General features: G+C 45.3%; 1 protein-coding gene across 1 annotated transcript; it reads left to right on the forward strand.

The window, feature by feature from the left end:
• The first annotated feature begins 1581 nt into the window (after positions 1–1581).
• AMER2 (APC membrane recruitment protein 2) lies at positions 1582–11893 on the forward strand. Its single transcript, XM_071434050.1, has 2 exons — positions 1582–2524; positions 2699–11893. The coding sequence occupies exons 1-2, from the start codon at positions 1717–1719 to the stop codon at positions 3592–3594; spliced, it is 1704 nt and encodes a 567-aa protein (XP_071290151.1). The 5' UTR covers positions 1582–1716; the 3' UTR covers positions 3595–11893.
• Positions 11894–21837: the final 9944 nt, after the last annotated feature.

Genomic DNA, 21837 nt, shown 5'->3' on the forward strand with positions numbered 1-21837 from the left:
GGGAGAGTGCAATGAATGTCTGATGATGTTAGAAAAACACCCAAACCTACAACTAATTCTTCCAGCCAGTGAAGTCAATGGCAAGGCCTTTTACTGACTTCAAAGGGAGCTCCATGCCAGTAGGCCCACACACAACTTCTCTTTAGTGGTTCTCACTTGCATTTAGAGCTTAAACCCAGACAAGTGTTTCTGTTTTGAGGAGCCCAGACTAGTGCTGTATGGCACAGCTGGGCTGCCAGGGCACAGGCACTATTACAGCTCTGGGTGAGAGCAGGTCTGCTCTGAGCTGAAATAACCCAGCTGAGCATTCAGCAAGTCTGGAGCCCAGGGCTGGTTATTTTGGTCAGGGTTGTCTAAATTAGAGAAAATGACACAGAGAGGTGACCTCTGTTCTCCACAGCACCCTGAGAAGGCAAAGTGGAGAGAGAGGTGTTGAGCTCTTTTCCACGCTATCCAGTGACAGGATGCATGGCAATGATTCAAAGCTGCACCAGGGGAGGTTAGGACTGGACACTAGGATGCATTTCTTTACTGAGAGGGTGGTGAACACTCCAACAGGCTTTCTAAAGAGGTGGTTGGTGCCCCAAGTCTGTCAGTGTTTAAGAGGCATTTGGACAGTAGGTGCTTTAGGCCTTTAGGTCGGGCAGTTGGGCTGGATGACTGTTGTGTACGTTCCTCCCAACTGCTCTGCTCTGCTCTATTCCGTTCCATTCTCACCTGGGATAGATTTGCAGCCAGGTAGGAGTTTCAGGGTGACACCAGCCACCTTGATGTGACTGGACCGTTGGCCATCATCGCTGGTGGGAATTCGACATGGACATTATTTGAGTGCCATGACTGTGCACAGTGGCTGCAGGGGCTGGGAGAAGGTTTGCGTGGGGGCTGCCACCGTGCTCCCGCTCCATGGCAGGGGAGGCGAATGGGGAGAAGGCTGGGCTGTGCCCCAGCTTGTGCCACTGCTGGTCGTCGGCAGTGGGCACATGTGGCCCCAGGCACTGCGGAGAAAGAGGGACACGGGGGCGGTGGGAGTCGTCCTGGTGAGGTGGGAGATGGGAAAGCAAGGGGAGCGGGGAGAACTTAGCATCCTTTTCCTCTGCCCCCAGGAGTATTTACGTACCGGGTTCTGTCTGCGTGTCCCATTTTCCCACCCGTCTGTCCCTGCCGTGTGGTGCACTGGCACCTGCAGACCGCCACCACCCCCCGGCCACCCCGGCCCCCTCTTTCTGTCGGCGCTGCGAGCGCTTCGCTGCATCCCCCAGCCCACGGCTTCAGCCACGCAACGCCCGCGGTCCGGAGCGCGCTGCGACCGTGCCGCCGGGATAGGGCGGCGATGCAAAACGCCGTCACAAATAAAAACCGAGCTCTGCCCGCCCGGGCGCGGCACCGTCGCGGGGCACCCGAGAGCCCGGCCGTGCGTGGGAGAGGCGGCGGGCGGCGGCCAGGGGCCGCGTTATGTAAGGGCGGCGGGGCGGGCGGCGCTGCGGCGGCGCGGGGCGGCTCGGAACGGGCGGCGGGGCCGCGGCGGCGGCGGGGGAAAGCGGCTTATCCCCCTCCTTCCCTCCCTCCTTCCCTGCCTCCCTGCCTGCCTCCCTCCCTCCGCCGGGTTGCCATGGAGACGGGCGGGCGGCGGCGGCGGGGCTGTCACTGAGGGATCGCACCGCGCTCCGCGGCGGAGGGGAAGCCGCGGCGGCCGCGGCTGCAGCGGCAGAGGCAGAAATGGACTCGCACTGCGACTGTGTCGAGCCCCCGGCCGCCGAGCAGCCGTCGGGGAGGATTAACAAAACCGCTTTCAAGCTTTTCAGGAGGAGGAAGTCCGGGGGAACCATGCCGAGCATCTTCGGGGTGCGGAGCAGAGGAGGGGAGGGTAAGGGCGCCGGCAAGCCGGGGATGGTGCGGAGCCGGACGCACGACGGCTTGGCCGACGCCGTGCTGGAGAGCAGCAAGAAGGAGGAACCGGGCGGCGGCGAGGCGCCGAGCCGCGAGGCGCAGGAGCGGCCGGCCGGCAGCCCCGGCGGCCCCGCCGGCAGCGCGGTGGCCAAGTCGCACAGCTTCTTCTCGCTGCTGAGGAAGAACGGCAGGCAGGCGGAGGGCGCGGAGCCGCGGGCCGGCGGCAGACAAAAGAAGGGGCTGAAGGGGATCTTCAGCAGCATGCGGTGGCACAAAAAGGACAAAATCGGCAAGGAGGAGAGGGGGGAAACCTCGGACATCCCGTCCGGCCTTATAATGCCGGGCTCCCTGACCGCCAGCCTGGAGTGCATCAAGGAGGAGACGCCGAAACCTTTGTCTGAGAGCCCGAGCGGCGCGGGAGTCGCCGGGCCGGAGCCGCCGCGGGAGAAGCGCAGCGGCGAGGCGCCCGCCGCGGCCGAGGAGCCCCAGGCGGGCGGCGCGGAGCCGCGGGCCAGCAGCCCCCCGGCCCGGGAGGAGCCGCCCGCCGCCGCCGTGCGGCCACCCGAGGAGCTCAGCCGCGAGCGACCGGAGCCGGCCGCCGGAGAGGTTGGGACTGCGAAGGATGCGGCGATAACAGGTGACATTCCAATAACGACTATCCCCCCTGTTGAACCTCACTGTGATAGCGGTCAAGAGACGGCAGCCGCCCCTGACCCTTCCTCTGTTGATCCACCCTCAGAGCAATCGATTGATCGTATTTGTTTGATGTTTGCTGACGTGACTTCACTGAAAAGCTTTGACTCTCTTACAGGCTGCGGAGATATTATTGCGGACCATGAGGAGGATGTGGGCGGCGGGAGTGGCGTCTGCGAGAAGAGCACCCCCGGGCCCAGCAAGCTGGGGGCCACCAAGAAGCACCCCACCATGGTGGCCTACCAGGGAGGAGGGGAGGAGATGGCCAGCCCCGACCAGGTGGATGACACCTGCCTGCAGGAGTTCTGGGATATGCTGTCACAGACGGACGAGACTAAGACGCCAGGAGGAGGAGGAAGCGGAGGAGGGACAAAGAAGCCCGAGGGGTTGAAGGAAAGCCGAGGTACCGAGGGGGCCCAGAATAGGGTGATGGTGAAACGTGGTGGTCTCCACCAGATTGCCATTCACCTGAACCACAAAGAGGAGCAGAAGAGCAGGGAAAAGGAACAGCACGAGGGTGTCCCAAACAGCGATGAGGGCTACTGGGATTCCACCACCCCTGGTCCCGAGGAAGATAGTTCCACAAGCATCCAGAAGGAAACCCTTCCCAGGGATAGCTACAGTGGGGATGCTCTCTATGACCTGTATGCTGAGCCGGATGAGAACCCACCAGCGGGGCCCACACATGAGGAAGTCCCCAGTGTGCCACGCTCCAAGCCTGTGTCTCCCATAACGACCGTGAGCTCACTGAAAACACCCTCCAGCGCCGCCAAGGACTCCAAGATACCCATCAGCATTAAACACCTTTCCTCATCACATCCTGCTAGCCATGGAGCAGATGCCAGTAACAGCCATCACGTCGCACACCATCACCTGGCCAAAAGTGAGATGCACAGAACAAAAATCCCCGTCTCCAAAGTCCTGGTACGCCGCGTCAGTAACAGGGGCGCAGCGGGGTCAGTAACGGGGACAACTGTGAAAACTGCCACGTACCAGGACAGTGCCAAAAAGTAGTTGGGTAAGAATTGGAGGCAAAGGCAGAGAACGAAGCCCCTTGTGGGAAAGTCTGCTTAGGAGACCACAGATAATGAATTAGTTTTGCATCACCTGAAGAAAGTCACCTAAAAGGCTTCCTTCACCGTACTCTGTGGGCCTGCACTTCTGAGTCTCTTCTTACTAGACTGTGTGGCTGAATACAAAAAGTCAACTTCTTTTTGAGCACTTTTTTTACATTTGTATCTTTTTTCTGCTATTAAACACTGGGGAGGTTCATTTTTACATGCCTTTCTGGAAGCAGGACTTGGATTATGACCATCCTTCCTCGTGCAAAGCAGTGTCATGAGTTCTTCAAGGGAACAGAGCTACAAAAGGAGCGACATGAGAGGTTCTCCTCCTATACATTTATCTTTTAATTGTTTCTCGGGGAGGAGTAGAGGCTGGGTGCCTGGCTGGCTCTGGAAATGACGTTTGCTCCACAAGATGTTGGAAAAAATGCCAAGCAGAAAACAACCCACCTAACAGGTATTTTGCCTGCTGTAAGAACGAGAACACTGCTCAGCAGCAGACTTGATTGACTTTGTGTGCAGGAGATAAAACTAAGGAGTTAGGTGGACTCGTCTAACAGGAAAACACATTTTCGTTTGTCTGTCTGTCTGGTTGGTTTTGATCTGGTCTAATGTAAATGGGTAACAGAGACACCTGACATAGGTTCAGATGTTTACATCAATACTTGTCCGATAATGCATACAATCAGGTTCAGGGAAACATTTTACTAAATGCCAATATATACACACTGTCCACATTTATACAATAACTTGCTCGCCATGTGTAAATATATACGTGTTTTAGCAGATTTTTTATTAAAAAAAAATTACCTGTCCTTATTATCTAGAGTTTAAGCAAGAGTTAGTTTTTATAGGTAGATAATTTTACAGTTCTAAAAGGATAGAACTTTGTGTAAGTACCTTAAATTAGAGAAAACTCTGGTTTGTATGGGCTCATGCATCCCCAGATAAGTAAGTCTGAAGTGCTGATTTTATTCCAGTGGCACATTCCATGGCTCAGAGCAGATGTTCTGACAGCACTGCCACTGCAAACCTCTATTTTCAGGGGTTTAGACAAAAGTTGCTCTGGGCTTAAACCTTACCGAGAAGGAACCCAGCAAAGAAACTTGTTTTTTAAGTATTATTTTTTAAAATATATAAAATTAGTTTTTGACTATTTAAAAAAAAGTTTGGGTTCTCATTGCTTTTTATTTTCATTCTCAATAATGTCAGAATAATTTTATGTTAAGAGAGAAAAAAATATGGTAAGCTAGTGGTACATTAAATGGTCTGATCAGCTTGGATCTTAGGAAAAATGTATTAATGGCCATGACATTTTTGAGTAGTGGCTACTGTACATGGGCATTGGCAACATTTCAAAGAAATATAATAGGGTTTTAATGTGCCTGAGGACATATTTTTATGATACACTGAAAAAGCTCTAAAAATCACTGAAGTCTAAAGGTAAATGTTATGTATTTACAAAATATTTTGATATAAGTATTTAATCATCAGACCACAGTTAAATATAAAATATATGCTCCAGCGTATCTAAAAAATAATATACATTTTAAAAATATACATTTCTATATTATGCAGAGAATCCTAAATTCACATCATTGAAACTAATGGGTCTGATCTTACATAGCAGTTGGTTTTATTGTCTCTTAAATCAAAAGGAAAAAAAAGAGGAAAATAAATATACAGAATATACATTTGAAGGATATTAAGGTTGTAGGCAAACCATAAAAAGCCAGGAAATACCATAATAAGAATTGTATATATGTATATGCATGATTTGTGGTTCACTGGGGAAATGACCTTAGAGTCATGAAGGTGAAATTGGCATCCAGTTTTGAAATTGCTGCAGAATTTAATACCGACTTGCAGCATCCCAGTGAAAGTGTTAGCTTCCCTGACGAGCCCCTGTTTTCATGGTTTAAGAACCTTAATACACTTCAAAGAGGATTATTTTATGTTTTCTTCCTGACATGTAGGTGTGTGGTTCCCTGTGTGCCCACTCCCGCAGACATGTTGTACATATGCATGTGCAGTAAGGGCACAGCCCCTGGCAAGGTCCCTGTGCACACTCACACTCACAGCCTGGGGGCTGTGCTCCACATCTGCCTCCAAACACACTGGCCATGGTTTCCTTTGCCTGTGAAAGGGATTTGCATTTGGTCTGACTCCACTCATGCATTTTAGAAAGTCAAAGCTGAAACAACCTCTAAAGGATGTATGTACAGAACACAGAATATTATCCTGCTCCTCAGCCCTAAACATGACATTCCTTTTCCCATTCTTTTGGTTTTGTTTGACTGTGAGGGATGCATCTTTCCTTGCATGACAACTCTGCAGAAAAATCATAATTCCCCATTTTGTTCTAAGGACAAATTGTGCACAGAGATTCTATAGGGTACTGGAAGTTGAGAGGGAGGGAGGATGTGGTGGTAGTACCATAAAAACTGGAAGCATTGAGTACAGGTAGTAGGAGTGGTGCATCTTTAAACCCATTAGGAGATACCAGCTGCCATCTCTACAGGACTTGTGTGTGTCAGATTGTTTATCATATGTGTTTTGTTTGCATTGTGGCATGTCTATATTGAAAAACCATTAGTGTGACACTAGATTAACTCCTTCTCACATAACCACTAACACGAATCATCATTAAAATGCTTTGGCTTCCCTTCATTCTTCTCTCTCCTCCTTTGTTTTCTGCCACGTTTTTTCCTCCATCCTCTGCATGGGGCAGCCTCCTCCTGGGTGCTAACCCGGGGAATGAGGAGCTCTGAGCTGGCGTGGGGCGTGGGTGGGAAGGCAGCTGCCCAGGCCAAGGTGCTCCATAGCCACTCCCTCAAGCTTTCTGTCACATACCCCCTCTAAGCAATTTTGCAAATCTCTCTGCAGTTTGTTTGGCTGCTTGCTATGTACATATTTTAAGGACAATCATATCCTTAAAAGGAGAATGGGAAAGTAGCTGGTAGTAGGGCGTCAGTGTTTTGAATCATTGCGACATGCTGACGTTGATTCAGGGTAATGGTTGTGTGAGAGTAAAGATACAATTTCATGTTCAAATTACCTTTGTACTTCTAAAATTCACTTTTGTCTTTAAGCCATCTATGTTTTTTATTTTGAAAGGTAATAGAAGATCTAATATTTACCAGGGCTTTCAATTTTCATGGAAATATATTTGTATAACTCCACACAATGCCTAAAACAATCATTGAAAGGGGGTTCAAAGGCTTTCTTTAGATCTATATATAATTTCTGAAAGATCCCTGTAAAATACTGTGAGACGCCTAAGAACAAACAGTTAATGGCTTGCTGGATTTAAAGGCTGAGACATAAAGAAGTAACAGTCCTGAGGCATTTTGTGGTAGCTTGTATTCTTATTTGTGTTACCCTGTTCAAGCATATATTTTCCTTGGCTTTGGTAGGTATTGAGGTAGAAATGGTGTTCTGAGTCCCAAAGATAACATTCCCAATGGTGTCATTGTTTTGATTTCCCTAAAGTATATTTTTCTTTATTTGTTTCATTTGTTATTTGGTGGTCTGAATGATACTTTGTAATTATCAGCTGTATGTGGTTCATAAAGGATTTTATAGATCAGGACTTGGTATTTAGTTATGTGTACTCTTTGCACTTTCAGGTCCCTACTGGTAAATTTTGTATGTTCTTAGAGTTTTTCTATATATTGCATAGTGTTTTATAGCTATCTACAGTGATTTCAGTGGTATACACTCCTGTTCTTTATATCAGCACAAAAGATTTCCTTTCAGCAGCATGAAATTATGTTTTTGTGGACTTGTTTTGTCATGATAGGAGCTAAGTTTCCAGTACTAAATGTGTGGTCTGCAACAAACATAAAAGGTTTTATTTTCCATGTAGTGCATATGCATTTTGCTCTTGCCGGTAATAGGACTCAAACATTCGTAGTAGATTTCAGAGGAAATTCCATGCCTAGAATAAGAAAAAACTATGATCAGTCTTATTCCATCAGTAACCAGCATTTTCTTCATCCACTGTGAATATCCTCACCACCATTCAGGGTAGTAGAGGATTGAATTTTAAAATTTACGTGCATAGATGTACTCTATGATAATTAATTCAGTGATTATTTTTTAATGAATCTTACAAAATTATTTATCTAAGCGAGTATTGCACCAAAGTCTTAAAACATCCGATACAGATGGTATTTTCAGTAAGATGCTATGAGTGCAGATGAGCCAAATTAACAGGCTTTGCTTAGCAAAGCAAAACCGTGTTGTTTCTTAAATTTGTAGTACTGACTGAGCTTGCAGATCAAAGGGAACCATTGATTCTGCTGCGTGGCCATGCACTGAGGTTTTTCTTTCCCTGCCCTAATGGACTACTTTCAGAAAAGGCTTTTCAGAAAGATAATGGTATGAAAGGGACAGATCACAGTAACAATAGCCACTTACAAGACAGATGGTTATCCAACAGCCACAACGGGGGAGTCTAGGCAAGGTGGCCTGAAAATGTATTTTCGTAGTTACTGATATGAAAGGCTGGGGCTTCTGTCTTGAAAAACAAATTGACACCAACTCAAAGACAATGCAGAAATGAGTCTTGGCAGAGTTCACACATGACAGCTTCTGCAGGGTTTGATTTTGGTTTTCATTTTGTCTTTTCTTCCCCCCACCCCCCCTTTGTTTATGTTTTTATTATGGTGACATAACCCCACGTGTCCAAGCAAAACTGCACAATAAATGACTCTTCTGAGGTTCAATGCTAAGATCACACTGCCAGTTGTCCCCAGTGGCCTGGGATGGGTTCCTGCTGAACATCCCTCCCTTGCACTGAGGGATGGGAGGGATGGGATGATAGGATTCTCTTGTCCTGAGTCCACGTGCTGTTTACTGTGAGCAGCACGTATCAGTCTGTCTTGCTGTTTGTTTTCAGGGGACAATTTATTTTTAATTTAGCTCATAGGAATTTTTTAGTCATCATTAGTTCATACCTTGTCTTCCTTGTGAGCATCTCGGGTAGGAACATTCAGCACTAATTTGGTGTTTCCTAGGTCCATTTCATGTAGAGAGAAATGGAAGAACTTGTCATATGCAAAGGAATAATAGCTATAACCACTTGAGCCACATCATGGGGGCCTTGATTCCTGCAAAAGCAGGTTGTTAAAACTCTTCTTGCCTTAGAAGGCTTCTCCACCCCGAACAGTGAGTACTATTGCCTAGGATGTTTTGGGGTTTTTTCCTGTATGTCTCTCATTTCAGCTCAGCCATACTGCAGTTGCTTGGGAAACAGATTTTTGATCTAGCCTTCCAGCAGCAGAAAAGACGAGCTGCTGCCACTCTGCCTCCTCTTCAGGAGGTCTTTGTTTCTACTTCTTGGTCTTGAAAAAATTAAACCCCCTCAGAATAAGTGCAAAGATATTTAAAATGGAGATGTCTGCTGTGTGATCTCATACATATGGGTGAGGATGTTAAGTGATATTTTGCATAGCATGGAATACATTCCTCCACTTTCCTGTTGTGAACAATTTAGTAAATGTAGCAAGGAAGCAGGTCATTCTTGAAGGAAAGTCCAGGAGCTGTTTGTTATGCAGACTGTGCCCAGATTTTATCTTTGCTTTCCTTTTTCCTTTCTGCACATACTTAAATAAATAGAGCCAAAGTTGCAGTACAGAGAGGAAAAGGTTAAGCACCTCAGAGGGCAAGGAATTTAAACTGCCAGGCTGAAAGGCTTCTTGTAGCAATGGCTAAAAGAAGATTGCTTTGCCTGCTTTGACATCACATCCAAGCAATGCTCTGCAATAAAAGCTAATCCTGCTATGGCCACAAAGTTAGGAAACTGGCATTTGCCAACAGGACAATCTCCTGCCAGGATCCAGTTCTGCTGTGGCAAAGCTTCCACTGACTCCAGTAAGAACTGGCAGAAGTCCTTAATCTCTTAATCCTAAGGAAAAAAGTATTTCTTAAACAAGTCTTCCTTTTTTTTTAAGATTAACATTATTCAGGTGTTTGTGCAGTCTTTTACATTACTGTGTTAGTGTTTTCACTGATCTGAATGCAAAACATGTCTTTCCATTGTTTTTCATCCTAACAAGCTGCACTCCAGCACATAACTCCAGTGCTCAGCATGTTTAAATTACAGCTAACACAATCGCTGCCTTCCTTAATTTAACTCTTGATGGCAAAACCAGGACCAGCTTCTTTCCAGAGCTCTAAACCCCCCACTTGTTTTGTTATTGTTCATGTTTTTGATATGGTAACTAATGAAGCCTCCCTTTAATTATTGCACAGCCACATTTTAACGTGTCATTAGGGAGAAGGTATGTGGGGACTAAATGGTAAGATCTTTAATAGATTTTTATTATTTTGGAAGATGTTGCATCAAAACTGTTGCTAAATCAGTGTCAGGTTGTTTCCATGGGCTTTTTATGCAGATGCATTTGAAGCTTTGAACATAATGTGCTTGTAAAAGAAAACTGGTTGTATCTGCTTTGAATTAAGGCTGACCTTAAAATGTAATTCTTGGTTAATAGCAGCAGAGGAGAAGGTGTGTCCCAACTCACCTGCAGCCTGTGGACTGCAAGGCACCCCAAGTCACCAGCAGAATTTGCTGTGTGACCTCGCCCTGTGTTGCCAGCAGAGGGGTGCAAGGTGTTGCCATGTGGAGGTGTCAGCCCTGGGCAGCAGCAGGAAAAGGCAGGGTGATGGTGCTGGGGTGGGAGGACTGAGAGGGCATCTGGGAGGTGGGCTAAAAGCAAGGCCTGGACCGCTTGTCCTTGTGGAAAAAGAGTAACATATATGCCTAAAACGCCTGTATCCTTTCTTTCTTGCACTGATGCTTGGGTTCATGAGTCACACTGGGTGAGAAGCCAGTGTGAGCTTGTGTGTGCTGAAGCCAGTGCTCCTGCAGGTGGACTGCTGTGTGACTGCTCTCATCAACACCTGAGTAGTGCCCAGTGTCTTAATTTCTAAAGGCAGTTTCAGCACAGAAACATCCACAAACCCCCTGTAGCCCAGCACTGGCCTATGGCATCTCACTGCTCTTCCACCCTCATTTTGCCAGGAAGATGCAAGGACCCAAAGCCCTAGTCAGAGTGGTGAGCTCTGGCTGCACCCTTGCAGCCCAAGGACAAGTGGGGAGGCAGTGTAAGACACAGTGCAGCAGCACCAAGTGCTAAGCAACATTATCCTGCTTTTCTAAAGGGGGAGCAAGACTTAAGCTGTTGCTTTTTCATGAAATTAAAATAAATCCTCTACCATGGGTGAAATTTTAACAGCTAGACAATGACTCATTCCACCAGTATTCTATCTGATATCGGTGGATCTGTAAGTGCTGTTGGTTTTTATTGAGTGAAGATCCCATAACTTGGCTCCATCTGAATTTTCCCTGCTCTGGTGTTGAAGCCTGGTGTTGAGGTCCTGTTGAAATGGGAGATGAGGTATGAATGTGGGTGATGGAAAATACAATAAACCCAGAAAATACAACATGGTTTTAGTCTTTAATGGCAGCCCAACTCTGCTTAAACATCAGGGCATGCCTGAGAAAGGGGTAGCAGGGACTGCATCAGACAAAGCAATGCTCTTGGTGTTTCCTGCCTGCTGAAGGGGACATGTGTGTCCTGTTAGAGGTCACTCAGCCTGTTTCTGTAAGATGTGATATAGCTGACAGATTACAATAATTACAGTTAATTACAATATTTCCTTATATTTTTTGTGTCAGCCACTCCTGTAAGGTAGCGTACAACCTATTTGAGATAATGAGTGAGTAAAGCCAGAACTCCCCGCTCTTCTCATCTAAAAGGTTTGGTAATGATCTGGTGGGCCTGTGTGCACCAACTTTTTCTTAAAGAAAGCTCACAACATTCCGGGAGGCTGTTTTATAACAGACTGTTAGACACACTCTGCTCCTTTCCACCTCTACAAACTTTTATGAGTACGTGTCTCCTCGAACCACTGTATTCTTAATGTATTTACAACCTAACTGATAGCAATAGGTGTCTTACTTCCCTGGCAGTTCACAAGGATATACTAATCAGTGTTTGTTATATTTTTAATTCTGTAAATATTTATTTTGGTACTCTGTGTATTTATTGGCACTGATTCTGGTGTTTGCTTATGTGTCATTGTAAATGTTGATGGTTTCAATAGTCTTGCTTCTAATGAATGTAAGGAACTCAGACTAACTGCACTTTTCTTCCATTCAAAAATCTTAACAGTGAAAAATATTCCCACTGTCATGTGTTATAATGAAAACAGTCAATAAAATCAGTTGTCACTTTTCATTGATGAATGTGAAGGTTACTTTTTGATGTTCAAGTTAGAGCCAATCTATCGAGTGCCCTGGAAAATACTAGGCTTTTCAAAGCAGGACATTGGGGAGTTATGTCACCAAAACAGCATAAAAGAGAATACTTGGGCATCTGTGCAATTTCATTTTTATGTAGAAATGCCTTTAGCAGTTTTACTAATAACATCATACTGAATTTGTTAGTTAAAGGAGGACTTTCAGAAATGAGAGTTTTGGTCTTCTGGTCTCCTGTTTCATCAGCATGTGGGTTTTGTTTGGTTTTGGAAATTTTTTTTTTCCTTTTAAACCACTTACACAATGAAATGGACGGAGCTTTTATTTTGTTTTTCAAATCAGCTTTGTTTTCTGATTCTTCTGGTTGAGAAGCAAGTGGGGAAGCTTGTTCTTTTGGCACAAATTGACTTTGGAGTTGCAGTTTTGGTGTGACAGAAAATGCAGTCTGCAGTAAGCTACATTTCCCACCTTTAAAACATCTCTTCCTTATTGTGACTATTAAATTACATTTATTAGAACCTCTGGTTTGCAACCTTCTCTAAATTTCTTGCATTTTGAACGTGCATAAAGCATTTACATCAGTCAAGTTTTAATCCTTAGGTTTATTTACTTTGCTGAGCTAAGTAGCACTGCCTTGCTGAAGGTTCTCCCATGGAATATACTGAGCCAGCCAGAGAAAGAACTGGAATAAAATCTGCTCAATAGTTTTTGAGGAACAACAAAGCAAAAGGCGTGAAAAGCTCGTTAATGCTAGTAAGGAGCAGGACACAGTGACACAATTGATCCTGTGCTCACAAAAGCATAACTCCTCTTTCTAATAGTTGGAACGAGGCTGAAGAAATGTTTTTCTGGTGATTTAGTGCACAAACATTTTTACATGCAGGCCTTCTCAGTCTGTGTCCCCTATTGCACGTTACTGTCTTTTATCCTATGCATCTGAAAGCAGAAGAGCTGTGGTTTAAATTTGCTGCCACACAGATTGCCTGGTGATTACCTTGCTTTTGTCCAAGTACAGCTACTGGGATACTGGGGGACAAAGGGGTTTCGATGAAGTGCAGGGCAAACGTACAGCAACCTCGTGAACCTTGATAACTGTAGATCTGTGTGATGCAGCTGTTGACACCTGCCACAAACCCAGATGACAGTAACCTGGCAGATCCACTGTGATAGAAAAAAAAATGAAAAATCTTCTGAAACAAAACTTCGCCCAGATTTTTTTTTTTAAATCAAAATGAAGTTTCTAATATTGAGCTAAAAGTCCCTTCCTGATTCAAACCAAAATCAATCATTCCCAACAATATATCTCTATGACTTTCAAAGTCATCTTACTGGAAAATTGTTTGCAATGGGAGTGATGACCTGGAAATCTCGCTGTGACCTATACATTGAAACTGAATGCTCCAAAATCTATCAAGCAACAAGGGGAAGATAATATTCTTGACTCTGAATAATTGGTAAGGAGTGTTGGCAAGTCTAATGGACCAGTCAACTGACCATGAGTAAGTACTAGTCTAATTTTAAAATCTTTCTCTTGAATCATGGTATTTTTCCCTTCCAAAGTCATTGTACAGGAGTTGTTTACTAGAAGCTCACATTCAGCAGACGCCTGCTCTACCTACCACATTGCATGTCTGCTTCCAATTAAAACCATTCCACAGTGCCCTGAGGGGCTGGGGAGGAGGCTCCAAAGTTCTTCAAAGGATTATTTCAGCAGCCATGGATGCTCCTATGGGAGCTGAGGACCAAGAAACTGCTTCATCTCCAATGACATCACTGTTTATGCTCTGCAAAGACCCTTAGCACTTGGATCAGGTGTTCACTTAGACCTTGGGAACAGATCTCCTGTTCTGACTAATGAAGAAGACTTGTCCTTGATCGTTACATGTATATTTTCCAGCTTATTTTCCAGCTTAAATGCAATGAGTTTCTTAATTACAACTCCCTGCAGCTACTGAAAAGACTAACAAATGACCTATCTTGATGCTTCATCCTTATGCAAATTCCCCACAAAGTTCCTCTGTGCAGCACTCCCAGGTAAATGTCAGGGGAAAGGTGACCTTGAGCAAAGGGTGCCACCAGGGAGGGGAGGGAGGGCTTGTGATGGAGCACTGTCCTGGACCAGGAAGGTCAGAGTCCTTCTTCCACTGCTTCCTTTCCCAACTCACAGAAGTCTGCAGGTGCCACATTTTAAAGTAGCATCCACAAAATCAGCTGCACTCCATGGTGCTGCTGCTCAGAACCTGTGGTCTGAAGTTTTATGATCCAATTTCTCTACCACTTAAGTGCTTGCACTGGGCAGGCTCAAAAGCACTGCATGGCTGAGTCTGCTCTCCCAGGAGTCACAGACAGGCTCTTGCTCTGGCCTCATCAGACTTCTGCTGGTGTCACTTGAAACTCCTAAGTCCCTTGGACAGAGGAGAGACTTGAATAAAGATTCTCTGGGTTCTTGAATGAGCAGAGGTTGCCTGGGTAGAATTATGGTGGTGATGGGAGAGGTTGAGGCAGTAAACCTGGGGCAGCCAGAAGCCTCTCAGGCAGCAGTGTCCTCTTTTGCTTCACAGGGAGATGGTTGCCTCCAGGGCACTGATGTGGCTCAATGTGCTTCAAGCGCATATTCAGTTTTAGGCTAGCGTGGGAACAAATGGTGCTGAGCTCCTTGCATGGAGCTGGGAACATGCAGGGTAACATGAGGTATGCAAAGAAAGCAGAAATCTCATGACCAAACAGTATTTTAAGGACAGAAATTATATATGTCATGTAAAGCAAATGTGTTTCATTCCTGCCCTGACTTCATTTATTCACCTGTAAAGACAAAAACACAGCCTAATTTTGCAAGGAAATACATTTGAATAAATAAAGGCAAATATGTCTTAGTAAATATGAGTAGGGAAAAAACTCCTTCTGACTATGGTTGTGAAGACACCCATCACAATCTAAACTGAACGTGAAAAAATCATCTGCTCTACTAAAGTAATGCAGAGGATCAGAAAAACATTGAAAACAAACAAAAGGATTGTTCTGAGTAGTTCTTAAGGAAAAATAGAAACAGATAAGGATTTGGCTAGGTTTGGTCTATCTTTACAGTTGGGATATATTGAATCTACATCTGTCTTTCTCTGACTTTCTACCTTTCACATTCTGCATGAATAGATTTTGTTTACTGACAGATAACAAATTACACAAAAATGCAGCATTTATAGTGAAGAAATCACCCCTGCTACTCCTTTTCTTAGAGATGACTTTTTCCCCCTGTTAACTAATTATGTTTTTGATCTTCCCGATTAGACCACATCCAGTCATTATCACACCAGATTTAGTGTCTGATTACGCAGCTGCTGCATCTGAACAGCTCCATTCAAATCAGTAAGAAATGCTTCTATGCAGCAACTGCAGAAATCGTGCTTGAATCCTTTGCTGAGCTGCCTATTGCTGCCTTCTCAGGGGCTTAACATATTTATGTCTATCATCACTACATGTTGTTAAATTTCCCTGTGTTTTTTCCCTGGAGTCTGATAGAAAACACCATAAATCCGCATGTTTTATGGAAAAACAGTTGGACGAGATTACAGAGACAACTTAACTTGTCTATGCCAGATCTTAATTCTTTCTCAATATGTAACATATTCAGACCCATTTGAAATAAATGACTGTATCAGAAAACAAAACAGACATCAGAGCACAAGCAGAAAGGCAAATGTCAGCCCCTGGCTCTGAAATAACTGGGGTCCTCAGTCCGAGCTATGAAACCTTACATTTCTGCCTCAGCGCAGGCAAACACACAGCACTATTTATAGCTCAGCCTTTTACTACCCTTCTGGTAGAATAGGCTTCATCGGAGGATTTACATGGCTAACCAAAAGCAAAAGCCTTTTGTCCTTCATTTCCATAAGAGAAGGCCAGTGTTAAGCTGGTGTTCATTGGGCTGAATTACAGAAAATATCAGTTACTAGAAAACCAGTTACTAATTCAAAGGCATCTGTTACCATGGCATAGGCCTTCTCTTCTCTCTCCATGCCCCAGATTTAGCACCAATGATGGGAGCTTAGAGAAAGCTCAAAAAGAACGGTTCTTACCTCTGGAAAAAAAGAAGCATAGTTGAGGAAGACCACATGTTTTCATGGCAACTGAGGAGTAAAGGGTTAAGACCTAGGAGATGGCTCTGAACCAATAAACAGCACAAAAGGCTCCTATTAGCAAATCAAGAGCCCAATGTGTTCCCATTTCCCCCCTTGTATCTTCAATTAAACCCTTTGGGCCACAAAGTTACTGTTCCTGCCAAGGACAACAATCAGCACGAGGTGATTATTTTAGATTCTGCTACATACCCTGAGGTCTTGGGAAAATGAAAACCACCCTTCCTTTCACCTTCAGATCCAATTTCCAGGGCAGGGCAGGCCCATCAGCTACTGCCCATCCCTCCATCATGCAGTGCCAGCTGCGAGCACCCAGGCTCCCCCCCTGAGATGCCACTTTCTCACAGATGCCTGCTTCTTCCTGCCTTCCAGATGGCGGCAGCAAGGTTCTTAACAAGCTCCCCAATTTCTCTTTTCCCCTTGGGATTCCATTTCAGTGTTATCTTGTCACATCTGTTTTTTTCCCGTTGGATGACGTGCAGGAGCTTCCTCCAGAGGTTACCAACCTGCGGCTCCTGTGGCCTGTCAGACCTCCCTGCTGCAGAAACACTCCCACCCAGTGAGGATCTCTAATGCTCTGCTGTGCCCCAGCTGCCCAGCAGAGGCAAGGACCACTTTGCTGAGGTTTGTAGGCTGCTTGTTTCCTTGTCTTGTTCTGCATCACTGAACCTGCTCTTTCCTCCCTAGGGCTTTTCCTGAGGGCTTCTCCAGGCTCTCTGGCACTGTTGTGTGGCTGTTTAACATGGCTCAGGAAGGAGAATGGCTGCAGAACAGGGCAGAGAATTGGAGTCAGGCTGTGATATCCTTTCACAGATGTCCTCCTGTGACCTTCAGTGCAGAACCACACCCTTTTGCTTTTTCCACCTCTAAATGGGGATTGCCAGCCTTCCAGGGGAAAGGTTTCACGTGGCCAAATTCTTCAAATTTTGCACAACTGCAAGTGTTTGTTTAGGATGTCTTTGTACTCTGCTGTGAACTGCCAGCAGGATGAGAGCCTCTCCATGTTGTGTGTGCTGGAGCCACAGCCCCAGAGTGCCAACAGACCAGACAGAAGGAAAGCATGGGCATCTGGAGAAACTGAGCCCACACTGAGGAAATGTGTCCAGGTGGAAAAGGCACTTGCAGGACCAAAGAATGCCTGAGTTTTAGTCCTGCCTCTTCCACTCCCCTGCTGCCTGTTTGCATGTCAACCAACGCACCTCCTTGCTGGGCATCTGGACAGCAAGTGTCATTTCCTGGAATACCTCCTGCTCCAGCTATTCAAGAGTGGTGAAGCAGATTAGCCCAGCCTGTGGCTGCTGTTTCTGTCCAAGCTTGTGCCAGCTCCAGGGATTGCTCTCCTCCATGACTCGAAGGTTTGACACAGGTTAGCTCCATGGTACCCTTCATCTGGAGAGCTCCATGGGTGACGTGTGTGATAAGTTCCCACCTGTTGCCTTCCCCAGCCATCTCCTTTTGAGTGGCTTTTACAGCACACTTCCAGTGAGGACCTGTGACACACAGAAGGGCTCCTGTGCTACACAAGCACTATGGCTCTCAGGCTCTGACCCTGCTCTCGGAGGTGATGGGTGAGATCTTCACACATTGCTTAGGCCAGAAGAGGACCAGATCTCTGCAGAGGGTTTTTGAACCCCTTGTGTGTTAGAAAAGCTACAGTGCTTACAAGGCATAACTTCAACTGCTGTACAATTTATAATTTCCTTTAATTTCTTGAAGCGTTCTAATTTTTACACTGTTGTGAAAGGATCTTTGTTTACAATGATTGCAAAGGGTAATATTTCCAGCATGGGTAACCATGGCAATGAGTAATTCTATTCTTAGGAACTGTGCCAGCTGCACGAAGGCCTTATAGTAGCACCCAAGCAGTTTGCTAATGAGAGAATTCTCATTTATTGTAGGAGAACATTTTCCCATGTCCACAAGTTAGCCTGGTGGTTTCTTAAAAGCAAATCCTTTATCAATAATACATGGGAAAAAAAAAACCACCAACAAACCAAAACAATCTAGTTACAGAGCCCCTCTCACAAGTAACATTTTCATGTGCCTTTTTTCCCTTGGAAACTGTATTATAAGATAAATTTAAAAATGAAATCTATGGTATGCAATAGTATGCCTTGTTTTTGCTACCACCTTCTACAATAAGAATGAGCTTAGGATGCTCTAGAGCAGCAGTTTCTTGCAAAAAAGGACAACACCCTGTAAACTGACGCAAAAACATACAGGTTCTATCATTGGAGGAAGGACTTCAACTATTTTAATATACTAGCTTTATACATAATTTTATCTGAGTAAAAATAATTTTATATTACTTATTAAAAAATATATTACAGCTTGGAGTTTAATTACTTTAACACTAAAGCATTGAAATTGATTAAAATATTGTTCTTATACATGTGTGAACATGATTCCTGTATTTGTAAAAAAGTATATAAAATAAGTAAAATATTTATTTTTGCTTGTTTCATTATTTAAATGCAATTTAAATTATTCTAAAAATAAATGTTCCAAATGGAATAGTTTTTCAGCTTATAGGGTTTAGGGTTTGCTCAGTAGAAGCCCTTAAAGAATAGCTAAACCATAGCTCCTGTCATTCCATGAAACATGGTCTCAGACTACAGAAGCAGCCAGGTGGAATAAAGCATCCTCTCCTGTTTTCAGAAAAACATTAATAACAATACCAAGTCTCTTACCCCAGATGAAAATCCTTAGGAAAGATTTATGGAGCAATTGTTGAATTGTGCAAAGTTGTTTGAAACACTTTTAACTTGAGGGTTTCTAGAAAAGCATTTCTCAGCCTTATGTCTTTGATCATACAGATGGTGAATGTGCCCAAATAAACAGCACAGCACAAGCCTTCAGGTTTTTTCATGTCACCAAGCAGATTGATCTCTTTTCTATGGTTGGTGAGTGATTTGGTGCCCTAATTAGTGGGCTCTGTTTTCACCAGCCTCTAAGTGACCTATATCTGCCCACAACCAGCTGTCGGGTGGCTCATGCAGTGCCCAGCCTCTCTCTCCCAAGGGCTCCTGATCATCACCCATTCCTGCTCTCCAGAAAACATCTTCTGCCCATGTCCCAAAGACAAAGCTACAGCTTCCCAACAAATTAGTCTGGACTGACTTAAGAAAGACTCCTGCAACTTATGGTTCTGTTTGGCCTGGGATAGTTTGGTTCTTCTGTAGCTCAGTACGCCCCCACCTCTTTAGCATTTTAAAAACTAGGTCAGTTCTGACATGAAAACAGCCTGCAAAAGCCTTAGTGATTTTCCACCAGACTGTCACAAGTCAATGACCGATTTTTTTCTTCCACAGTTTCTTTTTCCAGCTAAGACTGATCAAATGATCAAGTTGCTTCTTTTTCCCTCTGCCCCCTGAAGCTGAAAATACTGATTTTGAGGAAACCTACAGCTCATTTGCTTCTCTCCCTCTATTTCCTGCCAGTATGGATGGACAGCCCCTGAGAGGGCTGGTCCTCCCAGCCCAGGCACCTTTGTGCCAGTAGGGCTCTTCCCCTGCTCCAGTCAGCATGGCAGCAGGGTGCCAGCCCCTGGGCAGCCAAGCCCAGCTTGGACACATGTGCCAGGGCATGGGCACTGCAAATGGATCTGCTACCTGCTGACTGGCAGCTTTCCTCCTGGATGTATGAAGCCATGCTGTCTCCTCTCCCGGCTTCCACTGGAAGTTTTGAGTTTTTTCAATGGGATGGTGACACAGGAATAATTTGTGTGTTTCCGTGCACTGACCCGATGAGCCCGGACAGACCCAATGGCAAACTTGATGAATCCTGCAGAAATCGCCTACAAGAGAACTGGTAGCTGACCTTGGGCTGCTGACCTGATCTAAACCCTGAGCTACCTAGTAGTTGCTGCTATTTTCATGGCTGCCCCAGATAGCTGCCTGAAGGCAGGAATGCTCTATTTTTGGGTTTTGTTTTTTAATTTTTTATTAAAAGATGTACTGACAAAGAAAGCGCTACAGAAAGGGAGAAGCAAAAAAGCAGGGCGGGGGGCAGGGGAGAGAAAAAGTCACTTCATAGAGCTCTTCCAGATAGATGACAGATATCCAAGCCCAGGCTCCTTCTCAGAGGTTTAAATTCAGTGTGCACTTCTGAAGTTCCATGGAGTTACCCTTAATTTATCCTGGAGTGTAAGCAGTCCTAGCTGGCAGAGCTGCTGCGGTAGAGCAGGACAAATGATGAGGGAACAGGGACATTGCAGCAAGATTAGAAAATAAGTCTGTACTGAAAGGGGAGATTTAAACAAATTCATGCTGGGTTTAGAAGCTTGTGGTGGGACCAGTGTTTTGCACAGTGCTGTGGCCAGGCAAGCTGAGCTGGAATCCCTCCTTTTCACTTGCTGTGGGCAGCTGACCATGCAGAAACCCTCTCTCCCTTTCAGGTTGTCTATGGGGTGCCCAAAAAGCCCTGATGTGGGGTCTCTCACCACAGAGGGTTAAAGTGCTGTATTTTCTGAGGCAGTCCTGTGTTCATCCTTCTCTGTGGGCTGCAGTGGTTCTCATTAGAAGCAATTAATCTCCAGTGCTGTGCTCTCCTGTCAGCTCGTGCCGCTGTCATGGGTCAACTCATCCATAAGGAAGCAGCTGGGCATCCCACGCTGACCTCAGCATCTCCTCTGATGTCTCGCTTTGCTCTCATCCCTCACAGGTGGTTTGGGTAAATATGTGCAGGGACATAATACCTTAATGACACTCACAGCTATAAGCCTCACAAATGAGGGAAACCAGGACAGCTTCTGCTGCTGCTGCAAATTGAAGTTTAAGACTGGATTAGAAGCAGTTTGAAAGATGTGAGCCATTCCCCTGTGTCTGGGAGCTCTGCAATCACTCTGTGAGAGCGCTAAAGGGGAATCAGTGCACTGGTTTGGAAAGTGTTTTCTCATAGGTCTGTTCCTTAATATTAGAGCCAGCTGTAGATGATGTGAAACATTGCCTTACCTCTCCAGATACCTCTCCTCATAGCCAGACGTCACCCATCTTTGGCACCTCTATCACCATAAATGTTACTGCTCAGCCAGGTCAGAGGTATTTTCAACACCCTCCTACCACATGAGTCACACTGTGGCCTTTGTACAAACTCATTTTCTACTCAGGGCTATGGCTGGTGTAAAGCAGCTGGACCTCAGGGCTTCACTGCTGGTTTTACAGGTGGCACTGTCTGTCCCAGCAGCTCCCAGCACACAGGCTGCCTGTTGCAAGGCACCTGCCAGTAGCCAGCCAAGGACCATAGCAGGACTCAGTCTAAACTTTTTTCTCTCATCTAGTGATTGATGACCTGTAATGCAAATCATAAATGTCACCTGAGACATCACACTGATTTCTCCAACAAGTCTTAATTCTCCTGAACACCACAGAAACCCTCCACAAACCATGTGGGAGACATGGAAAGTATCTGTTGGGAAAATCTACTTGCCCTGGGACAAAAAAATTGATGCAAAACCACATGTCCTCATTTAACCTGCTCCACCACAGACGCAGGGAATTGTGGTATCCACTGTTTGACTTGCCAGCCATGTCTTCAATTTCTCATTTCCACCAAGCAAAATTGGTTTTTTTTAGAGCCTGTGTTCACTCAGCTTGTAAGCCATCAAAGAACAACTGCATTAGATGTAAAGGCTACAGAAACTCAAGTATTAGGACCTTGTTGTATGACAAAGTAACTTTGCCAGCATTAGGAATCTGGCTGGAGGTGACCTGTGGCCATAGGAGCTTCCACCCCAGAGAACCTGAGGGAGGTGACTCAGTAGCTCCTGGCGTAGCTGTACCCTCTGTAAGAG

The sequence above is a fragment of the Agelaius tricolor genome, unplaced genomic scaffold (assembly GCF_023055355.1).
Source record: "Agelaius tricolor isolate 1412-34295 unplaced genomic scaffold, bAgeTri1.0.p SCAF_9, whole genome shotgun sequence".
Classification (NCBI taxonomy): Eukaryota; Metazoa; Chordata; class Aves; order Passeriformes; family Icteridae; genus Agelaius; species Agelaius tricolor.

What these genes read in the sequence shown, in the direction of transcription:
- AMER2 (XM_071434050.1), top strand. Translation starts at nt 1,717, where the DNA reads ATGGACTCGCACTGCGACTGTGTCGAGCCCCCGGCCGCCGAGCAGCCG. An exon ending in GAAGGATGCGGCGATAACAG is followed by an intron (nt 2,525 to 2,698) that starts GTGACATTCCAA and finishes ACTCTCTTACAG; the next exon opens with GCTGCGGAGATATTATTGCG.